This window comes from Primulina eburnea, chromosome 2 (genome assembly GCF_022965805.1).
Source record: "Primulina eburnea isolate SZY01 chromosome 2, ASM2296580v1, whole genome shotgun sequence".
NCBI classification, from domain to species: domain Eukaryota; kingdom Viridiplantae; phylum Streptophyta; class Magnoliopsida; order Lamiales; family Gesneriaceae; genus Primulina; species Primulina eburnea.
The window spans coordinates 45,276,103-45,298,563 of NC_133102.1; the positions used below are offsets into that span (position 1 = coordinate 45,276,103).

General features: G+C 34.6%; 2 protein-coding genes and 1 non-coding gene across 4 annotated transcripts; 2 read left to right on the forward strand and 1 right to left on the reverse strand.

Moving 5' to 3' along the window:
* Nucleotides 1–1,565: 1,565 nt before the first annotated feature.
* Nucleotides 1,566–9,539, reverse strand: LOC140823629 (probable serine/threonine-protein kinase PBL7). The gene is made up of 7 exons (XM_073185073.1): nt 8,682–9,539; nt 6,665–6,671; nt 3,141–3,398; nt 2,892–3,058; nt 2,716–2,795; nt 2,487–2,634; nt 1,566–2,088 (listed from the first exon to the last, which is right to left on the reverse strand). The coding sequence occupies exons 1-7, from the start codon at nt 9,240–9,242 to the stop codon at nt 1,747–1,749; spliced, it is 1,563 nt and encodes a 520-aa protein (XP_073041174.1). The 5' UTR covers nt 9,243–9,539; the 3' UTR covers nt 1,566–1,746.
* Nucleotides 9,540–16,489: 6,950 nt separating this feature from the next.
* Nucleotides 16,490–16,571, forward strand: TRNAS-AGA (transfer RNA serine (anticodon AGA)). The gene has a single exon. It is a non-coding gene; the product is annotated as a tRNA-Ser (tRNA).
* Nucleotides 16,572–17,606: 1,035 nt separating this feature from the next.
* On the forward strand, nt 17,607–22,461 carry LOC140823631 (uncharacterized). 2 transcript variants are annotated; one of them, XM_073185075.1, is made up of 7 exons: nt 17,607–17,774; nt 19,310–19,563; nt 19,753–19,963; nt 20,071–20,498; nt 20,598–21,013; nt 21,760–21,845; nt 22,107–22,461. In XM_073185075.1, the coding sequence occupies exons 1-7, from the start codon at nt 17,750–17,752 to the stop codon at nt 22,118–22,120; spliced, it is 1,434 nt and encodes a 477-aa protein (XP_073041176.1). In that variant the 5' UTR covers nt 17,607–17,749; the 3' UTR covers nt 22,121–22,461. The 2 variants fall into 2 exon arrangements, with proteins under 2 accessions (XP_073041176.1, XP_073041175.1); XM_073185074.1 differs by having other exon boundaries at nt 20,071–21,013.

Sequence of the window (22,461 nt, forward strand, 5' to 3'; positions counted from 1 at the left end):
GAGTGGGCGCCGCGGGGTATTTATAACGAGAAGTTAACGCGGTTTGAATAATACGCGTGGGGTGAGGGCTAGGAATTTCTTCGCTTGTTTCCTTATCAACCTATATTTTTCCTTATTTAATTAATTTCATTTTAATCATTAAAATATCTATTTATTTAGACCATTTTAACTTTGAGAAATGTTATATATAATGCTTTTATATTAAAAAATTAAATTATTTATTTAGACCATTTTAATTTTGAGAAATATATATATTAATATAAAATGCTTTTATATTACAAAATCAAAATTTGAAATTAAAGTAAATTTTGAATAATTTTATAATGTCAAAAACGTCTTTTAATTAGATCTATCCTTTATTTCTTAAGAAAAATTTGTATGAGACGGTCTCACGGATCGTATTTTGTGAGATTGGTCTCTTATTTGGGTCATCCATGAAAAAATATTACTTTTTATGCTACGAGTATTACTTTTTATTGTGAATATCGGTATGGTTTATCCGTCTCACTAATAAAGATTCGTGAGACCGGCTCACAAAAGACCTACTATATTTCTTATTAGTTATTACTGACTTAATTATGTGCACGAAATTACAGCCAATGATAACCAGTCGAGTACTTTAAAAATGGAGAAGCTGCGCTTATGGGGTACCTTTTCAGTTTGGCTCTTATTGACCTCAGTTATGCTAGAAAGGAATTTGAACTAACAAATAAAATTGGACACAAACTCTCAACTTTTTTGGGACGAAAAGTGCAAGTTCGAGACCAAATTTGTAATAGATTAATAATTTTTGGACCAGGGTTCGTTACAAATTATTATAAATCAAATAAAAAAATATATAATATGATCATGCCTGTGTTATTACAACTCCGACGTACACGACAATAGACACAACGTGACACGAACATCACCATATGAACTTTTAAAATTTTAAAACACGATACAACATGGACATGGCTATAAATTAATTTTTTTACTATGTAAATGTATATGACCTAATTTTGGATATAATAAAATTTTAATTTTAAATCAAATATAGGTCACAACAACTTTTGTATGACGTGTAAATCCGCAGCCACTATCCTCTTATGCTTACTTGGTAGACCCAAGGTTAACACTATAGTCAACAAACTACGTTAATTAGGTAAACTGTACTAGACAAGCTTGGTGCGTCAAGCTCGTCCGAAAAAAATGTTAGGAGGAATCGAACTTCTGACCATTGATCAAGTGTTCACCTACTCTACCAACTCAGACATGCCTGAATATTTTGATGGATAAACATGATTCTTGATGCCTAATAAATAAAAAATTTGTATTTGTTGTCTTTTACATCTATAAAATAGAGGGTTTCATAAGCTTGAGATAGTGCTTTACTACATGGCGTAGAATCTCTCCTTTGAGGCGTGAATTCGAACCCATGTGAAAGCGAAAGAATCTCCGATTCCATTCCTATCCAAATGTTGTGATTAAAAGAATGCTATAAATTTTGACTTATAAATTGGAGGGATGCTTCGGGGGCACTTCTAACATTTTTCTTCAAATAGATTTATGCCATGCCTACAAAACATAACATTAGGAAAAATTAGAGTTTAGTGAATTTTATATACGTACATCTACGTAATCAAACTCCAATTTCTTTCGTTACCCGAATCTAGCTGAAATTTCTTCCTATTTGAGGCCCTTGTAAGAAAGAATCGAAGAAGATACATACCGAAAATAAAAAATAATAATCAAATTCTTCATATATCACTGGTAGTGAGGGTGATCGCCGTCATCGAATTCGGCTCCTAGCATAGCTAAAGCAACATGATTCTTCATATCACTCTTTGTCCTCTGCAGTTGATGGTAACTATCAATCAAGCCATTGTTACCTGTCAAATAACCCTTCTTTCTTTTTAAGGCCGTGAGATCTCTTCCTCTCAGAATAGCAACAATTTCGTTAATCTCCGGTCTCCTGGACTCTTCATTGCTTAAGCAAGAATTCGCAGCACAGACCATTCGAGAAATCTGATTCATGTTCTTTTTTGCGTACTTTAGCCTTGGATCAAGAAATTTTTCGAAGTCTCTTTGCTGAAGTAGCGGCTTTGCCTGAAAAGGTCAAGGATGAAGTATTTTTTTCGTTGAGATGGGCTTAAATACGAGGAAACATCGGTGTAAATCAACTAACAAACTTTGATACTAGCAGTAACAGTGGATTTAAAGCCTCTTTTCAGCTGCAGATGGAAATTTTCTAAAAAGAACAATACCCAGGAGCAAGTACAGATGATAAGATTAAGCATTGTTGAATCAAAATTTATTTAAATTGATTGCTTAATTATTTAGCTACGAGCCAAACCGGAATCTTACTATACAAATGTGTCTCTATATGCAGCAATAAGGGAGGCCTAGCAGTACAGAACTTAAAAATGTGGACTATTTTATATTTGCTCTCACATTAGTATTAACAATGGAGGTAAATTGTGGAGAAATAAAAACAAATGGCTTACCCATAAAACCATATTTTCTTCCCCTTGCCCTCTTTTCAGCTCGATTGGCTTGCTACCCGTTATTAGTTCCAAGAGCACGATCCCAAAAGAATAAAGGTCGGTTTTATCAGACACTTTACCATGCTGGAAATATTCGGGAGCCAAGTACCTATTCACAAGATTCAATTTTTGAATCAAAATGAACAATGAAGAATAGCAATCTGCTGTGCTAAACTGATAGAGATCGTACCCAAATGTTCCTTTAACAGTTTTGCAAAGGAATGGAACTGATGGGGCAGGAGTCCACAAAGCCAACCCGAAGTCACACAACTGCACAAAATCATCGCAAAACAAATATAGTAATAAATAACTACGGTTCTTGAAACTTGGTCATGTGATTCAAGAAAATCACGAGATTTTTCACACCTTAGGTGTCTTTTTGGAGGAAACAAGAATGTTTGAAGGCTTAATGTCCCTATGAACAACACATCTTTCGGTTCCATTATGTAAGTACTGAATGGCCTCAGCTATTCCGGTGGAGATCCTATAACGAACCGACCAAGAAGGACCACCATTCAATCCCCTTCTCTTCCCTACACAAAGACATTGCATCTCAAATTACTTATATTTTTCAAAAATTCGTGAACATAATCCTTGGATTTAGAAAACCTATACCATGCAAAAGTCCCTCTAAACTTCCACCGGATACGTATTTGTAGACCAAAAACAAGCCCTCCTCGGCATCAATGCAAAATCCGACAAGCGGCACGATTCGATGGTTGCGCAGGGAACTAGCAATCATCAGCTCCCTACAAAATGCTTTAGATGACTCCTTATCTTCTTTACTCAACCGTTTAATTGCCACTGCAGTTCTAAGAAATCCCAATCTTCCTCTAAACACAAAGCTCAATGCCCCTCTACCTAAAATTCTACCTACTCATTTCAACAAATGCAAATCAAAAAGAGGAGAAAATTGACAAAGTACAATAATACTCATCCAAAAGCCTTCATTCTTTTTCCACTGATAAACAACTTTTTTTAAATACCTTTGGAGAAATATGCTAAATAATCAAGCCACAAATATTTGAATTCAAAGCCACCTAAATTGAATTCAAAGAAACTCATTTTTGAATTATAAACACATGTGTTGATTAGTCAAAAATTATGAGGTAAGCCATGATGTTTTTATTTTTGTTTTTTCCCTAAACTTTACCTATAAATACCCACCCATTCTTCATTCCAAAATCACACCAAAAACACAAATCCTCTCATCTACAATCATAAGTGTAGAAGTGAGATAAAGGATTTAGTGTGAGATTTCTTAAGGAGTGTTTATCCTTGGAAGGAATAGGATTAGTGGAGAGAAAGTGAGTGTTAAAATCAGAGTGTTCTGAGTGAAATACTTTGTATTCTCAATTCTCTTGTCTTCTTTGTTATTAATAAAGAAGTGATCTCCTTGAGAGGTTTAGAGTGGACGTAGCCCAATCTTGGGGTGAACCACTATAAATATTGGTGTCCATCTTATTTATTGTTGATATCACTTATGATGTTCCGCTGCGATGTTACCTCGTTTATTTCCCTGATATCCCAACAACTGGTATCAGAGCTAGATTCTCAAATACTATAGGAAGTCCTCGTATGCTCTGTGGTTGCAGCTTAGTCTGAACTTCCACATCAGAAAAGGCTTTCTAGACAGTATTAGGGAAGTGGTTCTTTTGTGTTCAGGCTTTGACGATTATTCGTTGGTAGCATTCACAAAAGATGGAGGTACGCACAAGCAAGATGATTAGCCTTAATGGCTCTAATTATCAACTTTGGAAAAGTAAGATGAAAGATCTTCTATTCGTCACCAAGATGCACCTACCGGTGTTCAGCGAGTCTAAACCAGATGATAAATCAGATGCTGAATGGAACTTCGAGCACGAGCAAGTCTGCGGGTACATTCGACAATTTGTCGATGACAACGTGTATAATCACATCTCTAACGAGACACATGCTCGTACGCTTTGGACAAAGTTGGAGACACTATATGCCTCCAAAAGTGGTAACAACAAATTGTTCTATTTGAGCAAGCTTGTCCAGGTTCGATACAAAGAAGGAACTCTGGTCGCAGATCATCTGAACGAGATTCAAGGATTCGTGGAGCAGTTATCAAGTATGAGCATAAAACTTGATGACGAGGTGATAGCTCTGATTGTGCTAGCTTCATTGCCAGAGTCTTGGGAGACTCTGAAGGTATCACTCACGAACACAGCACCAGGAGGAGCCGTGAGTATGGACTTCATCAAGAGTGGCATCTTGAATGAAGAGATGAGGCGGAGATCTCAAGGTTCCTCTACCTCACAGTCAGATATTTTGGCTGCTGAGTCAAGGGGAAGAAGCAAGATCAAGAAAAACACAAATCAGAAGCCAAGAAGAAGCAAGTCCTCGGGGAGATATGCCAACGTAAAGTGTTATCGCTGTGGAGAAAACGGACATATTAAAAAATATTGTCGGCAACCGAAAAACAAACATGAAACCGATGATGAGCAAACAAACGCCATTGACGAGTTCAATGTTGTTCACGAGCTAGAGCAGGAGTCCGTAAATTTGGCAACTCAAGTAACTAGTTGGGTGATCGATAGTGGAGCAACAGTCCACGTCACATCTCGAAGAGAATGCTTTACATCCTACACACAAGGAGACTTTGGTGTGGTGAGGATGGGGAATAACGACTTATCCAGAGTCGTGGGAAAAGGAGATGTGAGCTTGACTACCGTGGATGGCTCTACACTGATCCTGAAAGACGTCAGGCATGTGCCAGATATGCGCCTGAGTCTGATATCAGTCGAAAGACTCGATGAAGAAGGTTTCTGTACAACCTTCCGAAATGGGGTATGTAAGATTTCAAGAGGATCACTTGTGGTGGCAAAGGGATTAAAGATGTCAAAGCTATATGTAGTTCAGGAAAATCATTCTGAAGGAGTGAACTACGCAGGGGAAGAAAACTCAACAGAGTTGTGGCACCGACGTCTTGGTCACATAAGTGAAAAGAATCTTACACGCCTTGTGAGCAAGCAAGTTCTGCCCGGTATAAAGCAGGTTCATATGAAACAATGCACAAACTGCTTAGCCGGAAAGCAAAACAGGATATCATTCAAAAGTTCACCTCCTAGCAGAGCAGAAAAAATTCTAGATCTGGTGCACTCAGATCTATGTGGTCCGATGCCATTGTCGCTCGGAGGAGCGAGGTACTGGGTAACTTTTATCGATGATCATTCTCGGAAAATTTGGGTGTGGACACTCAAAACCAAGGACCAAGTTGCGGAAACATTCAACAATTTTCTAAACTTGGTTGAACGGCAAACATGCATTAAACTCAAATGTATTCGAACGGATAATGGAGGAGAATACATTGGATCCTTTGATGAGATATGCAAAAAGAACAGAATCAGACATCAAACAACACCACCAAAGACACCACAACTCAACGGATTAGCTGAGAGGATGAATAGAACTTTGGCAGAAAGAGTCAGAAGCATGCTCTCACATGCAAAGCTGACTAAGGAATTTTGGGGTGAGGCCGTGGTTGCTGCTGCATATATATTGAATCGCTCACCTTGTGTTCCTCTCAATTATGATGTCCCAGAGCAGGTGTGGCAAGGCAAAGAAGTTTCCTATAATCATTTGCGGGTATTTGGCTGTGTTGCTTATGTTCATATACCAAAGGATGAAAGACAGAAGTTGGATGTCAAAACAAGAAAGTGCATATTTATAGGCTATGGCGAGGATCAACTTGGTTACAAGTTTTACAATACAGATCTCAAAAAGCCTATAAGAAGTCGTGATGCCATATTTCAGGAGAATGAATTCTTGGAGACTGCGGAAAAGGAGAATTCTGGATCTGAACAAGATCTGGAATGGTGGCCTTCAACGGTAAATCCACAACCGGTTGAAGATGAAGAATTGCAGAACGATCATGAAGATGATGATGAGATTCGTGTTCACAGTGAACCACCAGCAGAAAGTTCTCGTGGTACAATGACCACACGTTCTGGAAGAGAAGTGCGACCCTCAACCAGATATTCCTCAAATGAATATATCCTGCTAACTGACGGGGGAGAACCAGAGAGCTTCGAGGAAGCTATTACCAGTGAACACAAGGATAAGTGGATGGAGGCTATGCAAGAAGAAATGCAATCATTGCATGATAATGAGACGTTTGAGCTGGTGAAGTTGCCGAAAGGCAAGAAAGCTTTGAAGAATAAGTGGGTGTTCAGATTGAAGCACGAAGAACACAGTAGTCAACCAAGATTCAAAGCTAGGATTGTCGTCAAAGGTTTCGGACAGAAACACGGGGTCGACTTTGACGAAATATTTTCACCTGTGGTGAAGATGACATCCATCCGGATTGTGCTAGGGTTAGCAGCTGAGCTTGATCTGGAGGTGGAACAAATGGATGTCAAGACCGCATTCCTTCATGGGGATTTGGAGGAAGAAATCTACATGGAGCAACCAGAGGGGTTTGAAGAGAAGGGGAAAGAGGACCTCATGTGCAGATTAAAGAAGAGTTTGTACGGTCTCAAGCAAGCACCAAGACAGTGGTACAAGAAGTTTGAATCGGTGATAACTCAACAGGGATTCAAGAAAACCACTGCAGACCATTGTGTGTTTGTCAAAGATACCTCTGATGATGATTTGATGGTGCTTCTACTCTATGTAGATGATATGTTGATTGTTGGCAAAGATGCTTCTGAAATCAAAGGCCTAAAGAAGCAACTAAGCAAGATTTTTTCAATGAAAGACTTGGGGCCAGCAAAAAGAATTATTGGCATGGAAATCCATCGAGACAGGTATGCCAAGAAGACCTGGTTGTCGCAGGAGAAGTATATTGAGAAAGTACTTCAGAGGTTCAACATGGACCAGGCCAAAGCGGTTGGATGTCCTCTTGCCAAGCACTTCAAGTTGAACTCAAAGCAGAGTCCTATTACAGAGGATGAGGAAGAAGAAATGAAAAGTGTTCCATATGCTTCAGCTGTTGGAAGTCTGATGTATGCCATGGTATGTACTCGGCCGGATTTAGCTCATTCAGTAGGTGTAGTGAGTAGATTCCTTTCAAAACCGGGAAAGGAACATTGGGCTGCAGTAAAATGGATATTCAGATATCTACGGGGAACCTCTAAACATAGATTGAGTTTTGGAGGATCCAGACTTGAGCTTGTAGGCTACACAGATGCAGATATGGCAGGAGATGTTGACTCCCGAAAATCCACATCAGGATACCTGATTACGTTTGCAGGGGGAGCTGTGTCATGGCAGTCAAAGTTGCAAAAGTGTGTAGCATTATCAACCACTGAAGCGGAGTTCATTGCAGCAACTGAGGCATGCAAGGAAATGTTATGGATGAAAGGGTTTTTGGAGGAATTAAGGTTTGTGCAAGATCAATACAAATTGTTCTGTGACAGTCAGAGTGCAATTCATCTTGGAAAGAATCCTTCAATGCATTCAAGATCAAAGCATATCGATGTTCGTTATCATTGGATACGAGATGTATTGGAGAATAAGTTGTTGAAGCTTGAGAAGATTCACACGGATGAAAATGGATCTGATATGATGACCAAGACATTGCCGAAATGGAAGTTGGAATACTGTAGAACTGTTGCAGGTTTGATCGAATTCACAAAATGGGCTTGAGGGGGAGAATTGCTAAATAATCAAGCCACAAATATTTGAATTCAAAGCCACCTAAATTGAATTCAAAGAAACTCATTTTTGAATTATAAACACATGTGTTGATTAGTCAAAAATTATGAGGTAAGCCATGATGTTTTTATTTTTGTTTTTTCCCTAAACTTTACCTATAAATACCCACCCATTCTTCATTCCAAAATCACACCAAAAACACAAATCCTCTCATCTACAATCATAAGTGTAGAAGTGAGATAAAGGATTTAGTGTGAGATTTCTTAAGGAGTGTTTATCCTTGGAAGGAATAGGATTAGTGGAGAGAAAGTAAGTGTTAAAATCAGAGTGTTCTGAGTGAAATACTTTGTATTCTCAATTCTCTTGTCTTCTTTGTTATTAATAAAGAAGTGATCTCCTTGAGAGGTTTAGAGTGGACGTAGCCCAATCTTGGGGTGAACCACTATAAATATTGATGTCCATCTTATTTATTGTTGATATCACTTATGATGTTCCGCTGCGATGTTACCTCGTTTATTTCCCTGATATCCCAACAAAATATCTAGTAGCCAAGAGAATTTCTGTGTAGCTGAACCTAATCAACGAGCGTGCAACAGGAGAAATATTCCTCTCCAGCGATTGAATTCTCCCCCATTTCAACTCCCTAGACTTAGAATCATTCAAGAATCCATCGTCCAAATTCACCATTAAAACAGTAGTAGAAGTACATGTATTGCTCAGAGTCATAGATTCAAGCTCAACCTGAGAACAGATACTGAACCTAAAAGAAGAGTGAACCAAATGCGGCTCCTCTGCTCCACAACCGCCAGATTCTGCCAGCAACCAGACCTTGTTGTGCTCCAAAACGTTGCCACGGCGACTTCCTTCACCAAGATTCTCGCCGAGGAGCCGCCGGCGGTGTGGTATCACACAACCCAAACCAAAATCCCAGATCATTCTGTGAATAAAAGACTTAAATTTTAAATCTACATCGTCACATTCAAAGTTTTCACAGTAATCTTGATCAGCATGCGTGGATAAAGTCTCTGTCATTGAGGAGAACGGTGCTCGCGGGGGCTCCACGAAGTCAGTGCATCCATCTCCTGGAACTCCCATTTCGGATAAAATCCAAAAAAGCACAAGAACCCAGAAACCAAAAGGCAAAAAGCGCTAAGATAAGGAATTAAAACAGAGAGTATTGGGAATCTACGATTAAAAAATAATCTGGGGCCGTGTGCTGTTGGTAAAATTGTGGTTACGGGAAGGGATGACAATGGAGCTGTGAGGTCCGTTGTTTTTAATCGGAGATTTCATTTCATCATCGTGAGATTAGCTCTTCATCGAGTTGTTATACTTATTCTATCTAATGAATCTAAAAATTCGCATTCCTGTTCCATGGAAATTAAATTTTCGTCCTAGTCTTGATTTTCAAATTCATATAAAAAATATGGATACAATAATCTAATTATATACATAAATACTAATATTACTTAAACGATACATTTTTTGTAATTCTGTTTAATAATAAAAAAAAGATGAATCACATAATTATCAAGAGGTGGAGAGTTGGATCATGAACAAAATTTGAATGTTACGAATTTGAGTATTTTTTTTGTTAATTATTAGGAAAAAAAATCATTATTATTATCGAAGTGAGTAGTCATAGTAATGATATTATTATCGGAGTGAGTTCAGATATAAAGAATAACTAACATTCTTACATCTGTATCCGATTTAATTTAAGGATTTGAAGAATCTCCGAACCCGTCTCATTTCGAATTTTCCTTGTGAGGTTTGAAACTCGCGGATAAAATTATCCCCCATAGTCCTGGGAGGGGACGAAATATGGTTTGAAGATGCAAAATAAAACTTAGGCAGTAAACGAATGTGGTGGCATATAAAGATTAAAATAATGTAATTCTGCAAAGAAGAAGACATTGAAGAAGGTGATGCAGTTGAGATTCTTGGTGTTGATGGTGAACAAGACAAAGCAGAACCCACGAGAATATATTTCATTTATATTTAGCGACTCCTTTATCTAAAATCTAAATTTAAAAAATTATTCTTAGAATAGTCTTTTTCATTATTGTATTCCATCCGTAATTAATTGTCCCCGTCTCATACAAGTTTTTGACATTCACAAAACAAATGGTTGTTGTTTGTAGATTATTTTGAAGGTGATCAGCCTTGGTGTTACAAGCATGTGGAGCACACAATTCTTATTTTGAAACATTTATTTCTTGATTAATGATAAGCACAAATTGTCCAAAAGACTTTGGAAGGAAACACGAACAATAAAAGGCTGAGGCAAGCAAGTCATTGCATCATTAACACACGAGACACAAAAATCATGCATATGATGAGATATCACAGTTCGATTTAATCCACTTGTTTGGAAACCCTTTTTTTCGCCTCCCAAAGTCAATGGGTCGAGTTTATTTGGGTTAATTACATATGAATGAGAAATAAAAGGGTTTTGCTTTTTGAAAAGAAAATTACCAAGCGGTGAGGTTTTTATCAATTATCATCGGAAAATTGAAAGAGATGTTTAAGTCAATGCATCACAATTAAGGTGACATAAATTGAGTTTTAATTAATTCCTTAAGAATTTGGATGCGAAGAGTCTTTAATTCTTTATTCATCTACGCTAGTCGTTTTGATGGTAGTCGCATTGAAAAAAGCGTAAATTTTTATTGATTATTATGGTCGATTATTTCACAAAACTATGATAAATATGTATTTGTTACTTATAGATCTCATTTAAGGTGAGTGAATAATTCAAATTTTAATTTTTTTTTCATCTTTATATATAGATTTATGAATTTTCCAGATTGAGTTTTAGCCATCTGGATTAATTTATTGTTGCTTTGGTTCAGATTCAAATATAAATCAAAGGCATGATGTATATACATTAAGTATCACAAAAACTCTTATGAAATCATCTCACTTATCAATTTTGTAAGACGGCTTTCTTACTCGACATATGGAAAAATATTATTTTTCAGTTTATATATACATTGGGTCAATTCATCTCATAAATATAGATACATGAAACTGTTTTACGTTAAACTTAATAGATGAGTATTTAACCAATTTTTCAAAAGAAAGATAAATTGTATGTGAAAAGTCGTATCAATAAATAATTATAATAGAAAAAAACCTCGTGAATCAGTTCACAAGCTTTTGTTTTTAAATCAATTAAAATACTTGATGAAGTGTTGGATTTACATGTTGGGAAATTTTATTCAAGAGTTAACCAACCCACCCAAAAAAATTATAAGAAACATAATAGAATCGTCTCAAGTGTCTCGGATTTAATATTTTTTATATAAAAATTAATATTTTTGATGAAATGGATTGAACAAAAAATCCGTCTCACGAATTTAAAATAAAAAAAAATAAAAAGAGTTTGCGTGTAAAAAAAAAATAAAAAGAGTTTGCGTGTAATAAAAAGAGTTTGCGTGTAATATTAAGATATCATGGGATCAACCGCCTAATTAGCAAATAGTTAACCAGCTTCTAATCGTGTTTGTTGGGTTGGATAATGTTTATTTTTATTATTAATAAGTCAATCATCCCATTTTAGTCAATATTTGGTATTGTAATATCTTTTATTGTCAAATTAATCAAAGAAAATATAATATTATGAGTAAATCCATGTAGTTATATATATATATATATATATATATTTATGAAAATAATTTTAGAATTTTAATATTAAAAAAATATTTTAAAATTTATGCTTAAAAAATTGATGTTCTTTTGAAAAATATTTAATATTATATTTTTATTATCAAAATAATCAAAAAAAATTATAATATTATGAGTATATGCATGTATTTATATGTATTTATGAAAATAGTTTTAGAATTTTAATATAAGAAATATATTTTTAATTTTTTATATTTATGTTTAGAAAAATAGACGATCTTTTGAAAAATATTTAATATTATCTTTAGTGTGTTCAAGTAAAATATTGATTAAAAATATTTTATTTAACGTTATAAAACCTTAACAATTTTACTTTTTACATCTGAAGAAGAAAAAAATAGAATAAAACCTTAATTTAAATTCGATAAAAAGTAAAGTGATAAAGCAACCAATAATTAAATATCTTGGAACAAAAACAACAAAGTGGTGTTGCTAAGATCGATTGTGTGATAATTTTTTAGTTACAATTGCTATATTTTTGAACTATTGAACAATGAAGAATTAAATAGAGTTTGATTTTCAAACCAATCGAAATACATTCAAAATAATCTTTCGTCGAAATCGATTAAATATTTTGTAAAGTATTTAAAAGATATGCAAAGTTGAATGAGTAAAATATTTTATCAAACACTTGATATTTAATATTTTAATATTTGAATAACACATAAACTACTTCAACAATGTATCTTTAAAACATTAGAAATAATAAGTAAATGTAATAAATAAATAGACATGAATTTGTTTATGGATGTTCGAATATTAATAACTCATGTGTCACATCTTTTTACCCTTGAGAAGGATCCATTATAAGACTTTGATTTATACAACTCCTTGTACAAACTCTTTCAACTTATGACTTATCTCTTGTCTAATTGAAACTCATAGTACACTCTCAATTGTAGATCGCAACCTCACAATTTGCATTTATTTAACTTCTCTTATACAAAGACTACAAACATAATCTTTAACGTTTTTGTGTGAAGACTCACTAAACTCAACTTTGAAGCTCAACTTTCATGTAGTTTGCACATGCTTTAAATCCTCTTCCAAAGCTTTTATTTGATCTACAATATGTATTTATAGGCCCCAACAATTATATGTACATTAGATACAAGAATTTGACCGTTTGAAAAGTTTTTGTACTGTTTCTGATATTGAAACATTGATATTTGCTTTGCTGGACATGTTTCCAGAGCCCGACTGATTTTGACGTTTTTTTTCTTCAATTTTACTAGTATGCTTAACTAAACATGTTCAACTAAACAAACTGACGAGGCCTCATAATATTTTAAAAATTTATCTTTTATACTTGAAACAAAACAAGTCATAACATCGGTATGATATTCAACAAATTTAAAAAAAGATTTTGAAAATATAAGGTATAAGCATGTTGCAACAGGGTAGTTAACCACAAAAATTGTTTGGTTGTCTCTTTAAAAGTTTCTAAACGAAGAAACATAGTTACTCAAAGCATCTCAATCACAATCTATCCATGTTAAAGCTTCTACTTCAACGTTGTTGTACTATAGTATAAGTAAATCTTTAAAACGTCACAAAGTACTAAACAAGTTACACAAAAAATTCAGATGAGTTTCAACAAGAAAAAGAAATTTCTTATATCTAATTTTATTAGCAGTGACTATATTTTTTTTTACATAATAATTTCTCACATACATTGAATTTTTCTACGTAGTAACCATGTGTTCATCAAATGCACATTTAACACATAAGTTGATAATATGAGACACATATCTAACATGATAATTTCTCACATACATTGAGTTTTTCTATCATAGTAGCCATGTGTTTATTAAATTCACATTTAACACATTAGTTGATAATATGACACACATATTTAAGCATATTACCTTCTAAAAGTTGTTTTAATGAATCTTTAAGGCATTTAATCGCAACATTATTGGCACTCACATTTCCTAATGTGTTCGGAATTATTTTTTTTTATGACATAAACCTTAGCTGTATTTAAAACACATCTAACTATAATATATCATATGTGTGACGATTCTAATTCATCTACATATAATGTTTTCCTTGTATAATCAAAGTTTCATCTATCCAATAACATTTATGAATAAGATAAGATTCCAATTTTATATTAGTCTAAATATCAGTTGTGAAACTAACTTTACAACTCAATACTCGAAAGGTGCAAAATTAATGACTCATTATATTCATTGTTCATATCAAAATAATATTTCTTAAGTATATGCCTAAAAATATTGTGAAAAGCAGTTTGAATTGTACCGGTAAATTCAACAAAATATTTTTGTTCATTTATTAGGAAAGACTGACAAAATTTCATAACAAATTTAACAATATTTTTCGAGAAATTTCTTTTGTAATTGTAAAAATTCTATCAGTTAAATGATCGATTTGTTTTTGAGTTGATTCTGTACCCAGTGACTGTAATATCAAGGTCAAATTTATGTACCTTGACCAAATATTTTTTCAAAATTCCAGTACCACCGGTTCCACCACCTATTTTATAAGAATATCTAGTTTTGCAAATTTTACATGTAACAAAATAGTCGTTCATACATGTTTTTTTTTTTCAATTTCGAAGTGATTCCAAACTTTGCTTCGCTTTGTACAAACCGTCATCGTGCTCGTGATCGTCATGTTCCGACAGACGACGATGTTTGAAAATTCCCACCAACTTCGTCGGGGAGTTCTATAATCACTTTTGGTCGGGTTCGACATTATCAAAGTCGAGAAGGTATCCAAGTTCTTCACCGAATTTCAAATTCATTGGAGGCACAGCCTATCCTGCACCTCCATCATGACCATCGGTATTACGATTTGAAGTCTGACGCCATTGAATGTCATTCAATTTTGTTGATTTGTTTTATTCAATAGTACGTAAAATAGAGAGCATGTGCACATTTTAAATAATAAAAAAGTAGTAAAACATCCATAACACATGAAGCGCCCATAAAAACAACCTAGGATTTAGTATATTAGATATAACTGGTGCACTCAAGCAATACATGTGAAGAACTCTAAAACATAATAGTCTAGGCATGTTCAGAGTCCACAACAGATGAAAGACAGTAATGTTGCATTTAAATTGATATGTTACAAATTTATGAATTTCACATAAATTTTTGTTGTTTTAGATAATAAATATTATAAACTTGAAATTCATCTCATGCATGTTTATATAACATTTCATATTAATTAGAATGAATTTATAGTTCAATCAATAATGAAAGAATTTGAAATTAATTCTAATATATGTAAGTAAGTAAGATATATATATATAAGATTTGATATTTTGTTTCTTTGTTAAAAATAAAATATAATAGAAATCCATGTATTTTAAATTTATATCTCAAATACAACCTAAGAGATCTCACATCAAAACTCTATTTTTCATGTGGAAACATTCCAAGCTCAAAGCATACAATAAAAAAGCTCAAAAAAATCAATCGGGCAGTCTATCATAAAAAAGAAAATATTGCAAGAAGACAAATAACAAGCACAAATAGTAAAATGATGAAACTTTTGAATATTTCAATTGCTTCTTCTTTATATATATGCGTGAAACTTACTATTATGTTATGTTCGACTGCTTCACTCGATACTTTATCTATTATCAAAGTGATCACAAAATTGTTCCAAAGTACTTTGGAGGATTAACAAGATAATAACGCTGCGTTTGGTTGCTGTGATAAGGTCAATACCTCCTATGAATGATTAGGTTATATTAGGTGGGTTAAAATAATACATCTCACCCCTAGGATTAGTTATTCAACACTTAATTCTTCCTTCTTTTTTTTTTCAATTTTACCCTTCTCCTATATCCAAACTCACCACCACTTCCCGCCACGACCACCAACCATCGCCGTCGGCCGACTCCTACCGACAACCGCCACCGTCGTCGCCAGACGATCACAGCCGGCAGCCGCCGAGAACCAGCCGACGTCGGACCACCGACCGTTGTCGCCGATCGAGAACTTCCGGCCGGCCGACAGCCGTCGACGCCACTGACTGCCGGTCGCACCGACGTTGCCGGAACGTCGCCGTCGTCGGACCGCCGCCGCCGCCAGAGTGGAAGAAGAAAAGAAAATAAGTAAGAGCAATTTTGCCCTTTCATAAAAAAATTCAAAATTATCCTACACTTAAAAATATTACCAAACATAACATCATATATTATATTTCTACGATAATCATTTTTTTTATCATTTACTTACTAATCATTAGTTTATTTTATCTTCTAAACCAAACACGTCCTAATAATATTAAATACATATCTAATATATCGTCAATTACATCGTAACATTCAATATATAACTTTTTTGGTTAATTAAATTTATTTTTGATCTAAAATATGTATACTTTTCAAATCACTGATATGACCGACAACCATTGTATATATTAACTATTTTGCACACGCAGTTCATATGAGTATAATTTTTTTATAATTATCAAATAATTAAAATAAAATTTGATAAATTATTGAGTGATTAAAATATTATTTAAATTGACAATGACAAAAAAGTTATTTTTAGAATCCATCCGAAAAGGCAGAACAATGACACTTTGTCAGCAGCCAGCACATATATCGAGGACAAATAAGACTAAATTCTATTATACTATATATATTTAAATTGTGAAAAGTTCGACATAAGGTGGGCGTGCCGGAGTGGTTATCGGGCATGACTAGAAATCATGTGGGCTTTGCCCGCGCAGGTTCGAATCCTGCCGCTCACGATTATATTTTCGAATACCAAAATTTTTATAATATTTTTTATATTTAGTATAATAATTTGTTAGTAATGTTTTTACAACTATTTTCTTGAATATTATATAATGATTTTAAATATAATATTTGGTTACTTAACAAATAATTTAATTTTTGGGATATTTTTATATCTATTACTTCACTATTTTTAATGAAGATCACCACATAACGATCATCTTGTTTTCTCAGTGTGTTTTTATGTATTTTTTCAAAGAAAATTTTCTTATGCAAGAATTCATATAATATTCTATGTAATATCAACGATTGACTTGTCACGTATCTAATTTAATTTTTACTTAAAAATTATAACATTAATAGAAACTCAACATTTGACAATTAATTATTAATATAACACGAAATTTTACATTAATTGACACGATGCTTTTTCCCCGTAGAAAATAGAGTGAGTCTCATGTGAGACCGTCTCACGGATCATAATCTGTGAGACGGGTCAACAATACCCATATTCACAATAAAAAATAGTACTCTTAGCATAAAAAGTAATACTCTTTTATGGGTGACCCAAATAAGGAGATCCGTCTCACAAATAATACCCGTGAGACCGTCTCACATAAGTTTTTGCCTAGAAAATACTAATCTCATCTAATATATAAATGGAAAATATTTGTGTGAGACGGTCTCACAGACGTATTTTGTGAGACGGATCTCTTATTTGAGTCATCCATTAAAAAATGTTACTTTTTTATGTTAAGAGTATTACTTTTTATTATGAATATTGATATGAATGATCTGTCTCGACCATCTCACAAGAGACCTACTCTATATAATATGTCACATTAGAGTTTAATATTTAAAATTTATATAGAAACAATAAACTATACAAATACATATTGTGTATATAAAAAATTATTTTAAATAAAATAATATTTTATTTAATTTTAATATACTCATATCTCCAAAAAAAAATCTTGGATATAATTATTAAATTTACCTGTTAAAGGTGAAGTCCAACCGAAAAAAAGAGGAGAAAAAATAATAAATAAAGTAAATTTATGGAGAGTGATAGAAGAGCGAGTCAAAATGTTTTCATGAATAAATAAAAAAGTGTGGAGTGTAATGAAACCCTAAAAGAAGCGTGCACAATCCCACCAGATTCTGAAGTACTGCACGTATTGCATCAGCCAAAATGGCTTCGCCAGAGCATCTTCAGGGTGAAAATCCGCTTTCGTATCTCCCTCTTCTCCTCCATTGTTTGCTATTTTTGAATAATTGGGTTATAAATTCTATTTTTGTGGGTTTTTTCTTTTAATGTTGCTTACGTTCTAGCGATGGCAAATCGGCCTAAATTTGTTTGCGCTTTGGTTTTCTTTATCTTTGCTTGTTTTGGATAACTTTATCACTGTTTTCGGCTCAAGATTCGATTTGGGTTGTTTCGTTTTTTTTTTTTGGGTTTCGAGTTTAGTAAGTAGCAGTTCTATCTATCTTTTGTTTGTTTGGAGTTTTAATTTTTTTTCGACCGAAGCCCCGTCTTGAGCAGCTATGGTCGATTTTTCACCTGTCAGTTCATTATTCAAGGCCTTTATTTGGTAGAATTTACCTTGAATAGTCATATGGGTTTATTAATTATTCTTTTTTGTGTTTTCAATATCGGGTTTCTCTGTACTTACCACGTTATCAGAGAAGAAGTTGAGCGTTTATTATTTCCGTTTTCCGCTTTCTTCGTTGTTGAACTGAGTCCTCAAGGTTGAATCGCAGTAAGATTTTTGGAATGTATGCTTTTTGTAAAAAACACAAGAACTGTTTCTTTTAAAATAAGATGTATCGTGTCTTCGCTCTGTATTCATAAAAATATCCATTTTTCCAATAGTTTCTGTTTTGTTGTCACCAATTTAGTGTTTTTTCATACGCGCTTCTAGTTCTTTGAGGTCAGAAGGCGTCAATTTTTATTAGATTTTAGGAAGTTTGCATAGATTTGTTGTATGTTAGGACACGAAAGTTTGTTCTCAAAGTTTGCCTAGTCCTGTTGTTTGTACAGGATCACATGTACTTGCCTATTGTCGGCGGATATTTGAACTTCTGGTAATGTTTTACACATGGTTGACACGGAAAGAGCAATTCGTTTTTAAAGTTAGAATCGTGTGAAGTATCTTGTTGGACTTGATATTATGTGCCAAATTTTTGGTTTGGTTCCTATTATATTTCATTGAAATTCATGCTCAATTTTAATCTTCTGAATACGGTGGGTGATTGAATTGGTTTACTGCCTCACATCTATTAGCTAGCACTTTAGATGAAATCTGGGTTGTATTTAACATGGGTTAATCAACTTGTGTTTTGATTATTGAATCTTGAATTACTTTGCTCACGTGAGCTACCATAGTCTAACTCCTTGAGCTAAAAAAGTTTTCTGCAGATTTTCTTGCCTTCTTTTTTCAAGGTTTAGGTCAAGACTCAAGTCATGTAACTATATATTATCTATTACTCCCCGAGCTTAAAAAGTTTTCTGCAGATTTTATTGCCTTCTTTTTTCAAGGTTTAGGTCAACACTCAAGTCATGTAACTATATATTATCTATTTCTTTAATTATTATACCTCTTTCTGTTTTTTGTATCTTTCTTTTGTCGTTAACTAGTGGCTATACAGAGTGTCCATGCATCATTACATGCCCAATGTGACTATGATTTTTAGTGCAGTACGTTACATACCCTAGTAGAGTTTTGCCATACTGATCCTGCCTAATATGTAGGCATCCCTACTGAAAAGTCTCGGCTACAAGAATATGCACAAAGAGCTTGTGCACAACTCCCCGTTTATCAAACTCTTAATGAAGGACCTCCACATGCGCTCCAATTTAGATCCCAAGTGTTGGTCGATGGCATATGGTATACATCACCAAATACATTTTCAAGTAGAAAAGTAGCAGAGCACGATGCTGCCAAGCATGCATTCATTGGCCTTCGGGAGAAATTGAAGGCTGAGGGACGTTCTCTTATACTTGAGGTTTGGCACATCGTTTCAGGATTCTTTTGTTTAACAGTTTCAATAACCTTGATTTGCTATGATGTGTATCTGATGTCATTGAGGTAGAACTTATTTATTTTATTCCTGGTTTGACGCGTCGTTAACTCGTATGGCTTGATTCTTGCTGATGTTTGGAGATTCACTCTTTGTTGAGGTTTGTTTGTTCAGGATTTACACTTTTGCAAGGCTATTCTTAACGAGTATGCTGTGAAGATGAATATGAAGATACCAACTTATGTCACAAATGAGTCAAAGGCACATGTACCAATATTTGTGTCCTCATTACAACTAAATGGAGTTACATTCTCTGGAGATGCTGCTAGAACTAAGAAGGAGGCTGAGCAATTGGCAGCACGATCAGCTATTCTATCAATTTTAGGTTTTTTCCTGATTATTTTTAGTGAACTAAGATATCACTGCCACATCAAATCTTGTGTAATAGTTTATTTCTAGATCATGGCACTGACCAGATAATCTTTTTTACAGTCTCTGAGGCTGGAACTACCATGTCTGTGATAGTCAAGTCAAAATTCAAGTTTCATAACGCATTAAAACTAGCAAAGGATTCATGCATCATCCGGGCATCCCCTGTTATGGATTCATCCATCATCTGGGCATCTCCTGTTATGGATTCATCCAGCATCCAGGCATCCCCTATTATGGATTCATCCAGCATCCAGGCATCCCCCGTTATGGAATCGTCCAACATTCCAAACTGCGATGTTAATAAGTTTTCATCCAACGTCCCAGAATGCTTCACTAAGGATCCATCCATCACGCCGACTTGCATCACTAAGGATACATCTGTCATGCCAGCATGTATTGTTAAGGCTTCACCAAGTATCCCAGCATGCATTATCAAGAATCCAGCGAGTACGCAGGCATGCATGGTTGAGAATCCAGTGAATACGCAGGCGTGCATGGTTGAGAATCCAGTGAATACGCAGGCGTGCATGGTTGAGAATCCAGTGAATACGCAGGCATGTATGGTTGAGAATCCAGTGAATACGCAGGCATGCATTATAAAGGATTCACCCAATATACATTTGGGCCCAGTGGCTACTGAAGTTGCACCATTGGACAGTGCACTTGTCTCCTTTACTTCGACTAAAGAAGTTGATATTGGTGTATGTGCTATTAAAGATATGTTGGCTACAATTCAACAGCCTAGCTTTGCTCCATTCCCTTCTATTCAATTGGCACATTCGGAATCAGCCTCAGAACAACCTTCTCGTTCTCAATCAACACATCAGTCCCTCCATTTGTTCAAAAAGCCAAAACTAATTTCTTCAGTGGAGGCTGTTACTCCTCCAATTATATTCGTGCCTCCAACTATAGAGCAAGCTTCAGAAAGTCCTGTGTGCTCCACGTCTGGGAAAAAGCGTCGTAGAAACAAGAAGACCAGAAAAAATTTGCTTCATCAGTCTCCGTAAGTATTGACACCAAATAAATTAAATTTTGGAAAATGAAGCTAAACTTTCTATGTTATTGGGCTTGCTTGTTTTGTAGGTGCTATAATACAGAACTTTGCCTATTATACTTGACATCGGTGTTTTATGTTTTTAGGCGATTGCAAGCATCATATTAACACATAATTAATTATTCTTGAAGTAAACTGTCGACCTTTTTTATGCTCATAATTAAGATGACCTACCTTTTGACCACTCCATGATCCAACCTTCAATTACTTCCGTTTTGTTGCTATTATACTGGCAATACAATGTTGTTGCAGTGCCTTTCATTTTGTTTCTTTTCGCCATGGTAAGGTCCATCTAGCAAAAACTGATGTGTCGCTGCATTTAAGCTTATGTAATTTACCCATGAGATTTCAAGAGACAGATATTCTTCCCTGATAATTCATGCCTCCTTTTGATATTTCTTATTGTCTTTTGGGATTTTGGTGGAACAGATACATTTTTCATGGAGTGTTGAGCGAGTTCACCTTTGTTTGAGTTGAAATGGTACATTCCCCTTGAGGAGGCACTTGTACAGTTATAGTTGGAGCATCTTATTGTTGTTTTTATGACGATGAAATTGTGGTTTCTCTGCTGTCTGTTCTGAATTCTTTTACCTCCATGACTCTATCCGTGTATTACTTCTTTTACTCGTGAGATGCATCGATTAATTCTTTTTCTCCTATCCTTGTTCGTTATAAGTTATATCAATCAAATGCAGGTCAACAATTGTCATGGTTACTCAGAATCAAGTCCCTGCTTTTCCAGTGACCACCCAACAAAACGGTCACTCTATATCTCTGCAAGGTGCATCTTTGTATGCTGTTATTTAAATTCTAGCATAAGCTATGAGACTAATTAGTGAACGTTGGTTCTTGACTTCTTGTCTATTATCAAGTAGAAGTGTTCATTTCAAGAGGAAAATTTATATTTCGAAATCAAGTTCTTGCAATTAGTTTTACCTATTTTAAGTTCATGAGAGTGAGAACTTATTTTACTGGAGGGTCTCCATTTTGCATTGAAATTTTGTGCTTCATTTGGATACTCGTCTTTTTCGCTCAAATGCAGGTTTTGTTGCTTGAATCCAAGCTTTCCGTGTAGCACCATAGTAGGAATCTGTTCGTAGTTCTGGTTGCTGTTCGAGCAATTCGGTTGGCTTCTATCGGTATAATAGGTAGTACTAGTGCACTCTTTCATCGTCGTGTGCTTGCGAATGATTCTGACTGATGTAGGAATTTTATGTCCACTCCCCTCTCTTGAATGACTCCTGTTCCGCCTGTTATGATCTTCGAATTGCATTTGAGAAAGTAAAGATGAAGTGTGGTGCCGTTGTTCTTTAAATAAATGATCTCGTTTTGACATTATATTTCGAACAGTTTAGCATATGTATTTAGTGTTTTTTTATGTGTTTTTGAAAATTAAA